This window comes from Typopeltis vanoorti, chromosome 22 (assembly GCF_054136105.1).
Source record: "Typopeltis vanoorti isolate ZY-2024b chromosome 22, IOZ_Tvanoo_1.0, whole genome shotgun sequence".
Lineage (NCBI taxonomy): Eukaryota > Metazoa > Arthropoda > Arachnida > Uropygi > Thelyphonidae > Typopeltis > Typopeltis vanoorti.
Window position 1 is genome coordinate 23,959,040 of NC_143570.1, and position 13,344 is coordinate 23,972,383.

General features: G+C 33.7%; 1 protein-coding gene across 1 annotated transcript in view; it reads left to right on the forward strand.

The window, feature by feature from the left end:
* Mpc1 (mitochondrial pyruvate carrier) overlaps positions 1-12,171 on the forward strand; it is a gene marked incomplete at its 5' end in the record, with an annotated part of 99,701 nt that extends 87,530 nt beyond the window's left edge. The window contains one exon of the mRNA XM_090412425.1: positions 8,097-12,171. Within this exon, the coding sequence (XP_090268551.1) occupies positions 8,097-8,136 (40 nt within the window). The remainder of the gene's footprint in view (positions 1-8,096) is intronic.
* Between the last annotated feature and the right edge of the window lie 1,173 nt (positions 12,172-13,344).

Genomic DNA, 13,344 nt, shown 5'->3' on the forward strand with positions numbered 1-13,344 from the left:
AGTCATCTAATATCTTTTTGGAATATTTATATTTTATTAAAAGATGTTGTTTTTAACATCAGTATTAATAACTATGGTGTAGATATTTTGCTATTGATTCACTCATTTCTGTTTAATGTAGGAAAACATCTAGGGATAATATTTTATTTAATTATAAACTATTATTGAACCTTGATTGCCATATCATGTTTACAGACATAAAGATAAGAATATCCATGTGCAACAAGCAGACAGATAAATAGAGAAGACAGTGCACAGTATCCTTCAGTCTTCATTGGTACATCCTTTCTTGGCACAGTAATGTGAAGCAGATATATTTATTTAAGTTGGGAGAATGTTGTATAACTGTGGTAGATTCCAGAACCTCTCTCTCTCTCAGTTTTAAATTTGGATAATCTGGATAATGAAGAATGTTTTTTTAAAGCAAATACAGTGATCTGAATCTGTGGCATGAGCTTCCGCTTCTGAGCAATTGTAGTGTAGGTAGGATATATTCATTACGTTCATCTAATCAAATGTTAGAAGTATTCCAGTCTGGGCAAAGTGGACTAATTTGCAGGAAATCCTGAAAATGCCCAAATGATCTTGGTGATGAAGATGGAGTGGAAAAGGGATAGTTACCTAATCGTGTACCACTGTTGACAGCTCATCATCAGGCATTGCACCTTACCTGGTGTTGAGACTATCAAAACTGGACCTCTGCAGAGTGGACCAGAGTCCTGTGGTCTGATGAATCCCATTATCAGCTGTACTGAGCTAATGGGAGGGTGTGATATCAGTAGCATGAGGCAATGGCCCCATCGTGCCAGGTCAACTCTGTCCAAGGAGGTGATGGTTTCGGGAGCCTTCTCATGTGACACATTAGGTCCCTTAGTGTGTCTTAAATGCTGTGAGCTACCAGAATATGCTGGCTGATCATCTACACACTTTCATGGCCTTATCTCATCCTGCAGCCAATGGTTTGTTTAGCAGGACAATCTGCTACCCCACTGGGCTGCAACCTCCCATGCATGGCTCGAGGAACACTCATCTGAGTTTGGGACCATCCAGTGGTCCCTAAGGTCTCCTGATTTAAATCTGATCAAATCTCACCAGAATGCTGTAGCATAAGACATCAGATCCGTGTACCTGGAACTGATGTCTAAAGCACAGTTGTGAACATTGCTACAATAGGCATGCAATTACCTCCAGCAACCCTTCGGCATCTGGTGGAGTCACTGCTTTGGAGAGTACAGGCTGTTATTTGCACTAGAGTAGGACCGACACACTATTAGGTAGGTATCTCTAATGTTTTATCCATTCAGTGTATTATTACAAGCAACTTACAGTTATAGTAAAAGAGAACGCTCTGCTAACATACTGAAGTATTATATAACTAAGCTGGATTATAAGCTCTAAACTGCTTAAATTACATGGTAATGTTTTTAAAGCCATAACACATATCTTTAAGGATTATGACTGTAAAGTAGTTTTTGCAGCAAATAGAAAATTTCCAAATTGCTAAAGATATAAAATGTTCCTGAGGTAGGAATGTTTTATATATTTGTTAATGTTTCTTTTAATCCCCAAGAGGACTTTATCTTTTATAGATTTAGTTGTCATCCTGGTCATGTTATGCAAAGCTATATAAATTTCATTTTATGCCACATGACATGATAATATTCAGCAAGCAGATGTTCAGTCCATTTTTTAAAAAAAAAAAAAATCCTTTCTCTGAGAACCATAATCTTATGATCAATTCCAATTACAGGAAGGCTTCATTTTATGAAGGGTTAGGTTCCCAGTCTACTGTTTGTAAAATGAATCTTTCATAAATTGGGATAAAATTATATATTTATGAGGTTGGTTCCTTTGATACGAATAACTTCCACAAATGACTCTTAGTTGCAATGGTTATTATTTTTGAAACTATATGAGTTAACTTTAATGTGTTACACACACATCAGAATAAGTCATCTGATTTGATACGTTGAATCACTTTTATTTTTGCCACAATGGTCTGGGGTGCTTAAGGGTCAAAGCTGTATAACTGAGAGGAGACCTCCACATAGCCTTTAAAGGAATGCGGAGAACCGACCAGGGCTTCTGACCTAATGTCCAATCCTCACCTTCTCGTGGTGCACCCTCTTGGTTATCTACCTGGATACAACGAACGAGGATGAGCTGGCAATTTGGGACTTAGCCGACCAAATTATATTCCTATTTTTTAAACCAAAATACAAAATCATGGTACAGCATGACAAAATTTCATGCCGGCTGGGGCATCACCCGGTTAAACAAGGCCCCCATTGTTTTTGCCAGGGAACCTGGGTGAACAGCGAAAAGTCAGCTACTGGAACAAATCTGAAAACACACCCCAACTCAACATCACCAGGGTTAAAGATCGGTATTATCAACATAAGAAGCTTGAATGGCAAAAGAAATGGAGTTAGTGGAGGAATTAGATAAGTACCAGATCGACATAATAGGGGTTACTAAAACAAAAAAGACAAAAACTGGTGACATCTTTCTGAACAATAAATACAAAATGTTATACTTAGGCAATGACAATCAAGGAAAAGAAGGGGTAGCCATAGTATTCAACATGAAATACGAGGCTCATCTTCTTGAATGGCAGGCAGTGTCAAGTAGAGTGATTTGGGCAAATTTCAAAATGGGGAACTGGACAATGAGACTTATTTGTGCCTATGTTCCCACAGAAAGCTAAGGTAGAAGTGGAGGAATTTTTTGAGGCCCTAGAGAAAGCTACTGACACAATGAAAAAGAAAAAGTTGGTCCTTGTTGGGGATCTAAATAGCAGATGAGGAAGTGATTGTCAAACATACAAAAATGTTTTGGGAAAATTTGGAGAAAAGAGCAAAGCTAATAATAATGGCAAATACCTGTTGGATTTCTGCTCAGGACATGGACTGGTTATTACTAACACAATGTTCCAACATAAAAATGTGCACAAATTCACATGGAGAGAAGAGGCAAGGAATAAGAAAAGTCTCATTGACTATGTTATTGTTGATAGTGATGTTTTCTCCCTGGTGCAGGACACCAGAGTGTACAGAGGATTTGAAATTAGAAGTGATCACTATTTAGTCTTGAGCAAGATAAAATTGAATTTTATTGAAAAGAATAATATGTAAAAAGTTTTAAAGTGAATAAAAGTTGAGCAGCTCTCAGAGGTGAATTGTAGACTAAAATACACAAAGATTATTGAAGGAAAAATGAAAGAGTTTGAGAACAGGAACCAAACCTTGGATTCAGTGGCAAGCCTTGAAGAAAACTCTGGTTTATTCAGCTAGAGGCATGTGGTGAAGGTGCCTGCAAGGATAGAAAAATTATAACTCCATGGTGGACACAGGAAGTTAAAGAGGCAGTGAAGGAAAAGAAGAAATCATATCAAAAGTTCCCGGCAAATAAGTCAGCTTGTGCTCTTAGAGAATACAGAGACAAATGTAAGAAAACTAAAGAGTGTGTAAAACTAGCTAAACAAAAGTCATGGGAGGACTTTGGCAAGAACATAGAAAATAAATATCAAGAAGATGGCAAAATATTCTGGAGGTTGTTGAAGAAGCTCAGAAATGCAGGAAAGAGTGCTGTAAAAGGAATTAGCGATGATAAAGGTGAAATGAAAACGGGAGAAAAAGATATCCTTGAAGTATGGAGTAATTACTTAGAAAATTTGCTAAATGAAACAAGCAGTGATGACAGACAGTGATAAAAAACACTGACCAGGCATGCAGTCAGGAATACATATATATATACATACTTGAAGTAGAAAAAGCCATCAAAGGCTTGAAATGTGGAAAGGCAGGCAGGAGTAGATGATATTCGACCAGAAATGCTGAAGTATAGTGGTATAAGAGTCTTACAGCGGCTGCACTGCATAGTTCAGAATGCCTGGACAGAGGAACGAATTCCCAATGAATGGAGTAGAGCTCTCATAGTACCCATATATAAAAAGGGAAATAAAACTGAATGTGAGAATTACAGAGGTATTTCCCTACTGAGTGTTCCTGGCAAGATCTATGCAAGTATACTTGAGAAACGGTTGAGAAGAATTGTGGAAGAAAAGCTTGGTGAAGAACAAGCTGGATTCAAGTCAAATAGAGGCTGTCAGGATGAGATCTTCACTTTACGACAAATAGCGGAGAAATCATGGGAATATAACAAAGATCTGTATTTAAGTTTTGTCAATTTGGAAAAGGCATATGACAAGGTGCCAAGAGAGAAGCTATTCAATACGCTACAGTTATATGGTGTCGATGGGGCATTATATCAAGCAATACTTACTCTTTATTTGAGTTGTAAGTCAGCAGTTAAAATTGAAGGAAGTACAGGAAGATGGTTTAATGTTAAATCTGGTGTGAGACAAGAATGAACATTATCCCCTCTGTTATTCATTATCTATATGGATCACATTATGAAGGAAAGTCGTATTAAACATGATATCAAAATTGGAGATGTTAATGTCAGCTCTTTGCTTTATGCAGATGATGTTATACTTCTAAATAAATCTGCTACAAGTCTGAAAGATTCTCTGACTAAATTGAATAACTGTTGTAATAGATGTGGTATGACAGTCAGCAATAAAAAGACAATGACAATGAAAATAGGCAGAATCATTGAAAATATCAACTGTGTTGTGAATGGAGAACCTGTGGAACAAGTAAAACATCTCAGGTACTTAGGCACGATTTTTAGTAAAAATGGTAAATTAAATATAGAAATAGACAAAGAATCAACAAAGCTGGTATGGTAGGAAGTCAATTGAATAAATTCATATGGAATAAGAGAGAAATTAGTTGGAACACTAAATTATCTGTATACAAGACAGTGTTCAAACCAGTTTTAACTTATGGATCTGAGAGCTGGGTCAGAAATAAAACACTTGACTAAAGACTAGAGACCGCAGATATGAGAGTCCTGAGAAAGATTATAGGCATGAACAGATGGCATCAATGGCAATATCATATTAAAAACGAGGATATTAGGAAAGAACTTGATATTGTCAGCATCCAGGAATGTGTTAGCAGAGCTAATCTCAAGTGGTAGGGTCACTTGAACAGAATGGGTGAGGAAAGATTAGCAAAACACGTGTTCTCTGCCAAGTTAGTAGGAAGACAACCCAGAGTAAGACTAAGATATAGGTGGATTGATACGGTACAAAGTGCTTTAGACGATAGAAATATAAGATCTGGCAATGTTGGAGTCTTGACAAGTAACAGACTGATTTGGAGGAAAATTGTGGATAGGAAGTTAGTAATGATGTAAATTTTTCATGTAGTACTATCATATCCTGTACACCCCTTGAGGGTACATGGCAGGAATTTGATGATGGTGGTCTGCTTTTTTTTTTTTTTACCTTTTAAGCCAAGAAAGATGTAGAATTGACTCTGCATTTAGGGTGGCATGTTAGTAAAACTCACTTTTTTAGCAGTCCTTACAATGTGGTTCACATTGGACCAAAACGTAAACAAACTGTTGATCCACAATGCCATAAAATAAACAAAAGTTGATTTTGAAATGTTTGTTAATTTGAATCTTCATAGATAAAGGATATATAAAATGAAGCCTTCCTGTATATACATTCACAAGAACCGTTTCTGTTATCCTCATTGTGGGATATTAACAAGGTATTTTACCTGTCATTTTTTTCCAATAAAATTTAAAGCTCAATAAATCAAGTCCTCCTACCCTCATTTCTATGAAGTAGACATTCCCTTTCATAAATCTAATACACAATAGCTTCTATGGCTTAGTCATTATCGACAGTGCATTTCAGTTGGAAAGACCTGGATTCAAATTTAAAATCAGCTTCTTGCTGATTTTTATATATATATATACATACCAATTTTTATTCTCTGAACTACAGTGCTTGGAAAGAGGTCAGCAGAAATCCCCATGGACAAGGTACATCATGCCATGTAGCAAGTCACATGTTTATAGCCGGTATAAATTGGAGGAATATGATGCTCCCAAGTCAACAACTTTGTTTGGGTGAAATGACTGTGAGAAAGGAACTGATGGAGTTTGAAAGAGTCCTTGTGATAGGATGCCACATTGCAGACCTATCTGTTCACAAAATGGGCCATCCCAGGTCAACAGTCAGTGATACGATACTGAGATGGAAGCACGTGAAGTCAAACTGTAAGTGATACCTGCAGTGGACGACCCACCTCACTCACCAAACCTGGCCTTAGGGTGCTACAAGGATAATATGTAACAACTGCCATTCCTTGGCTGACACCCTGAATGCAGAGCTCCAGGCATCGACTGAAACACAAATCTACACAAAAACATTCAGAATCAATGCTCACAACATGAGTTTCCTTGGAAGGACCACAGTATGCAAGCCCCACATTACCTGAACCAACATGCAGTGTCATCTTCAGTGGTACAAAGAGCTTGTACAGTAGGAAGTGGAAGCTTGAAAAGCTGTGTTATGGAGCAATGAATCACACTATACTCTCTGCTGAGCAGATGGACAGTTGTGGGTTTGGCAAATACTCTGTGAATGTCTCTTACACAGAGTGCATAACCCCAACAATGAAATTGTGGTGGCGGTGATAGTAGTGCCTGTTTTTTTTCCTTAGTTTGGCCTTGGACTTTTGTTTGTAGTGACAACTCCACGAGGTATCTGAACATTCTGGATAGTGCATTGTTTTCTATTTTGTGGCATTTCCACAGAATTGACCATTATCTCTTTTAGCAAGACAATGCACAGTGTTATAAGGCTGCTTCTGCTGTAACTGTGTGGTTTGTAGATATCAACATCACCATGCTTGACTGACCTCCACAGAGTCGTGATCTCAACCCTATTGAACATCTGTGGGATGAACCGAAGCATCGGGTGAGGTCAAGGGATGTCCTCCCCACAACAGTTCAGAACCTTGATATATTCCTACAGAAAGAATGGTCCAAGATTCCCATTGATCGCTATCGTATGCTTGTGGAAAGGAGGTCCTGCATATGGGCATTATGGTGTCCTTTGACTTCTTTCCGAGCAGTGTAGATATTGATCATTTTGAAACAGAACATTTTTAACTTCAATTCAATATCTTATAGCTTGCACAGCACATGAGATTGTTATATAGACACTTCCAGGAACCAAGGCCTCATTGAGGGAGGATTCTGGAAGATATAATTCTTTGGTACCTTTCATGCATCTTCTTGAAAAAAAATTCAAAATTCACTGAAGCTGCAACAGTGTCCAATGGCAGCTTATCCATTCTCTGACCACATGCAATGAAAAGAATCTGGATCTCACATTCTTCCCAACCACACTTACTCAGCCTCCAGGAATCACCATAAATTTTTCCTATCTATAAGAACCCTTTTTCATCACCTCTCCTATTTCTCAAACTTTGAAGACCAGACTCTTTTGGTCTGTCTTCATATGAAAAGTTCCACAAGCTAGATATGATTTTAGTTATTTTGACCCTTTCCTTATCTCTGGAACCCAGATGGCTGTATGTGAGCAGAGTGGTCCAGATATGGTCTTATCAAGATCTGATAAAGTGGGAGAATAACTTCCCTATTGCTAGAAGTTAGTGTTCATTTTAACATTGTAGTCATCCAGCGTTTTGTCTCAATCTTACACTTGCAATAAATTTCCATTAATATGATACTTGGTTTGCATCTGCAGTCCAAAATGCATAACCTTGCATTTAGCAACATTAAACTGACACTCATTGATATCTGTCTATAGAATCAGTCTGTTTAAGTCAGCCTATGGCTGCCCCTTATCACCTCACCTAACTCTACACCATCCATATATAATTCAATGTATCCCTCTAAACCATCCCAAATGTTCAGTCAAAGGCCATAACTCTGTGGTGCCTCACTAGTTAGCTCCATTCTCTTATATTCAGCTCTTCCTAACATCACTTTTAATATCTTTAAATAGCCTGTCCAATGAAATAATTTTTCTTCACATCATTTTATTTGAAGATTTGTTGGATAAATAAAGATATGTTTTAGACTTTTTCCTATAAATTCTTTTCTGTTTATTATCATTAAATCCAGTTGAAGACTTGAGAATAAAATTAGCAGCTATCCATGCTTTGTGTTATTTAAGTAAAAATAAAACTTTTTTTTTTCAGATACCGTGATACCAAACCTGCTAGCCAGAGTACAGTTTGAAGGTGTGAACAGTTATCATATGAAATTGATTTTAATTAGTTCTTTAATTTACTGAAATAGTAATTAAGAAGAGTCTGAACCATTATTTTTTAACTTACAAAGTTTCATTAGATAGTTGAAAGAAGTTTTGCATATTTAAAAAAAAATGTACATGACTGTTGATAATGTGTGCATATTCTATTTCATTATTTATGGATTCTCTCTTTGTTTGTATACTGAGATAGGAGGAGAGGACAAGGAGAATCTTAAACATGTTAATGACAACTATTTTTTGTAAAGAAAAATTATATGAAGATAGTAGCTACTTGATTGTTACAGTTTAAATTTTTATTTGCTGTTGTTTTTTAGGTAAAGCTTTCTGTATATTTGTATATGTAATATATATCAGTGGCATAAACAGGATAAATCCAAAGTGTCTGGATCCTTTAAAAAGGATATGTTACTTCAGTGCAACAGTTATACTAGAATAATGATTTATTGCCAACATTTGACCAACTTCATTGTGTTGTATTTCTGTTGCTTGTGGAGAGCATAATGATGATAATCACTGATTTAAAGAAATTTAGACCTCTGCTTAGGAAAATCAAAACCCATGAACTCTCCATCTTAAGAAAATGCTATGGTTACATTTTATACACATAAATCACCTCTGACTTTTGTGGTACTTTGGAAAAAACTCATCTACCCATGGAAGATAATATTTGTGACAAATGAATGTATTTAGCAGCTACATATCCCAATTTTTTTTTTTTAATTTTTTCACTATTAAGTTTCTTATAATTACATTTTGAACTATATGCATTTACTCTTTGTGGATTTAGTAAATTGTTTACTAAGAATTTAAGATATTAGTCAGAAGTTTATTGTATATACATTTTTAAAATGTTGAACTCTTATCTGAATTACATTTTCAACAGGTATTATATTTCTTTACATATATCATTCCCAGTTAATATTGTTTATGTTAGGAATATTGTCATTTACTAGTATAACATAAAAAGTATTTTGGATGAATAATAAAGTAAATAATTTTTAGAGAAATGTGTGTTAAAATCTATATAAAGGCAAGTTTTGAACTTCTGTGACATGTAAACCCAATTCATTTTTTTTTTCAAAAATACAAAAATAAAAACTTGCAATAAATTAGGTTCTCCTACTATGTTTTGAATCCTATCTTAAATTTGCATTGAAAATGCAGAATTACACACACACACAGTTGCACATAGTTATAATAAGTTCTCCCTTTTATGTAAGGCTAGTAAAAAGAACCTCATGGTTCTTTTTACTCAGGCTATGGTTTTGACAGCCTCTACACTATAATATCAATAAATCATTTTATTAAAAATGTATTTTCTTTTACATAAGTGATTAATTTTAAAAAATTTTTATTTATATAAATAATGTGATTTTAAGATAACTAAAATCACTTAAATGAGTGATTTTAGTTGTTGATACACCTATATGAGAATAGTTCCTCTTTTAATATACCAGTTACTATAATCTTTTGAGTCATTTAGTAGTATCTACCTCAGCTCTCGTAATCACATAACTTTGTATATATGTTATCATTTGGTACAAAAATTAATATGAAATAGTTTCAGATTAATTATTTTTGTAATATTGTTATTACTATTATTTAATGAGATGAGGAAAACTTCTATGTTAGGATTTAAAATTAAAATGTTGTTCTGACATTAGAATATTTGCATATGTTTTCAGTCTTATATTTTTGGCATGTAAGAGTAGAGAATTCATTTTCTGGTAATATTCATGATAATTCCCAAGAAAATATGCAACTTTTCATTATTAGAATGAATGTTTTAGTTATAATGAGGAGTTTCCCACTTGCTGTAAATAATTAGTAAAATATTCCAGTTACGCCTTCTGAAGTTATTGCAGGAATGTAATTCTATGATTAATTTTTTTATTATAGGTTTTTTTGTAGAAATGTGAATTTTAGAAATATGCACAAATGTTAATTAGCAACGGCTACATTAAACAAATTAATCATATTCATTGCAAATTAGCTACTTCATTGTCATTCTCAAATACATAACATTATTTTTATTTTAATAGGAATATAGCTTGACTGGTACAGTATTGGATTGCCATTTTGATGTTATTTACATATTGAAATTCTGTAGAAGTTATGATATAAAGAGATAGCAAAGCTTTTATGTAATGGAGTACTCTATATCAGAACGTGTCTTTTCCCTGCAACTCTACTTTTTAATTAAAAGTAAAATAAAAAATTTAATGAAGTAATCATATGTATTTGCCTACCTTTATTGTACTTTTGGCAATAAGTCTTTGAAATTTAGAGTGAAGATTAGAGATGGTGATGAATAAGTATGATATTAGTGGTAGGTAAATTAGTAAGATGGAACTCCATTGAATTTTAAAATTTAAAACAGATATAAATAAAGGAGTTAAAAGCATAAAATAATAGGATATTATTAAAAGATTAGAATAAATCTGGTTCTGAATGATGTGATATAATTAGTAAATACACTATAAGACATGTAAAATTTAAAAATGAAACATTTTCAAAGATTAAAAACTAGAACATAACAACTGTAAAGGCCTTAAAAGTAAAATATGGGATGAAAGATGAAATCGATTTATGGAATGAAGTAAGGCCATTTCAGGAAAGCCTTAAATGGACATCATTAGAATAAAACTTTGTAGTGTATATTATGTAGGGTGTGTCAGTGCCATTAAGGTATTTTGATTGGTTGAAAGTTTTTTGTTTTGGGGGAACTGCCAAACCTCATATCATATAGGGGCAGTGGGCATTGACAGTGTTGCAATGTGTTTGTATTTCAATGACATCTGATATTCTAACTTTTTTTTTTTTAAAGCTAAGAATAGTTACTTTGCCTATTTGTGGAATGTATTCTATTGCATGTGTTGCTATTTCTGTAGTTGGGATTTTTGGTTGGTTTATTTTTTGGGTTTCTTTTGAAAAACTTCAGGTATGGGCATACGGTAATCTTGATAATGCTCATACAAGCAGGAATGAAGTGATCTGATCATAGACCCATATGGTGGCATTGCAGTTCAGTTGACAAGAGAAGTGATAAACAACATTGCAACCAACGCTATAAAATGTCATGGATTGTTTTCTTTTCGTTTTAATTGATTTAATAATTTAGAATAACTGGTGAAAACAATTTTATAATCAGAATGTTTGAATGTGTCTTATAGCTTTGTGTATATTCTATATATATGAAATTTTTAAGATTTTTTTTTATATGAAATGTTTCCCTGAGGGTTGGCAGCCCTTATTTTGGTTGTCAAAATAACATAGTTGATCAGTTGCTGGAGAAAAGCATGGTTTAAAAAAATCTGTTTTAGAAGGGTAATTTCCCAGTTTAAATCTTTGTGAATCATTTTATATTTATATGCATTGATAAGTTGAAAAAGTGCTACTGATTTTTAATGGCATTGGGGTGGTAGGTATAAATCAAAGTGTAGGTAATTTCCTACGTTAGTGGATTTGTGATAGATTTTTGTATGAATACTCTTTCCTGATTAAGTAATCGTCAGGTTTAGAAAATTTATTGAACCTCTTTTGTCTTCTGTGGTGAAGCACAATCTCTCACTGAAGTAATTCAGGGATGTTTGTCAATTTAGAATGTTTTGTTTTTCCCAATACACAAGACATCATAACATCTGTAAAATGAAATGTCATGTAGAAGTGTTGGGAATAATAAGTTTGACTCTAAGTGGGCCAAGAAAAAATAAAAGCTTTGCTTATCTCTTTATATCAAAGATTAAAAAGGAGCAACATGAACTAAAGGTCAGAGACAATATAAAGTACTCTTTAGAAATTAGAATATTACTTGTGGGAATTTTTTTTTTTAATATTTTCATGTTCAGATTCAAACTTCTGATTTTATACAGGCTCTTATAATATGAAACTGTTTTCAAAATATTCTGAGATGAACCGTTGTCAAAAATTGCATATTTATAAATAGATATATAACTGTTAATTGAAATATACTTATTACAAATAAAAAAAGAAAAACTCAACTGAATCAAGTTTAATTATCTAGAAAGCATTTAAGAAGACTCCTAACTTTCTTCATTCTAAATTGATGTTCTCATCAATATTGTTCATACCAAAAATGTAAGTAAGAAGAATTCATTATTCCATTTTTCATATTATTTCTATAGCTATTTCATATTATTCTCCATCACTTTGCTACAAAGGAGATAATATGAAATAGCTGCTGAATGACCAATTCTGGTTGAAAGACTTATATGTTGGCTATTCATAACTATTATATCTCAGGAAATTACAATGTATACTAAATATTAATTATAATAACTTTAATGCTTCCTATATTTCAGCAACATTACGTTACCATCATCAGGAATCACAGCAATGATATGTGCACACAGGCACTAACACTGGGTAAATGAGGCTGAAGAAAGGCAACGAAAATCAGATCTAGAGTCCTAAATGTTCCCTAGTGGGCTAAATTGGGTGGTCTCTAACAGAGTTATGGAGTCAGAAGCAATTTTTGGTTTACTGGAGTCAGTTGGTAAAAATGTACCAACTCCAACTCCTAATGAATTTAAATTGTAATATAAATAATATGTTAAAATTTCCTATTTCAAAGATAATCATTTGATTAACCTATTTTTTTCAGGTTATATTTTCAGAATATACTTTAATTTCAAGTTCTTTGCAAATTGCAAAATAAAACTTATTTTATGATAATTTATATATTGTATTAGTGAAAGTGGCACACCATTAAAAAATTCATAATGGAAAAAGTGTCAACAAAGTCTGATGTTTTTTAATTACTTCACAATAACAACAAAAACTACTAATTTCTGCATGTGATGCAGAAATTAATAGTTTTTGTGATTCTGATAAAAATGCATCCACAAGAACTTGCATCATTTTATCTTAAAGTGTTAGACAGCAATAAAAACATTTCTTCTACTTCAAGGCTAAAGAAAGATCAGAAATCTACTGGAGGCCAAACACAATTACCAAGATTCTTTACATCTGACAAAGTTACCGTAACGATGATCCCAGAAATGTTTAAAAACCACATCATTAGGATGGCAATGAAGAATAGTGTAAATCTAACCTTTTTTTAACAACCAGACTCTTTAGGCTTAAATGGGAAAATGGCTAAAGAAACATTGAGCTTCTCTGGAAAGAAAAAGTATAAGGAGACTGATAATTGA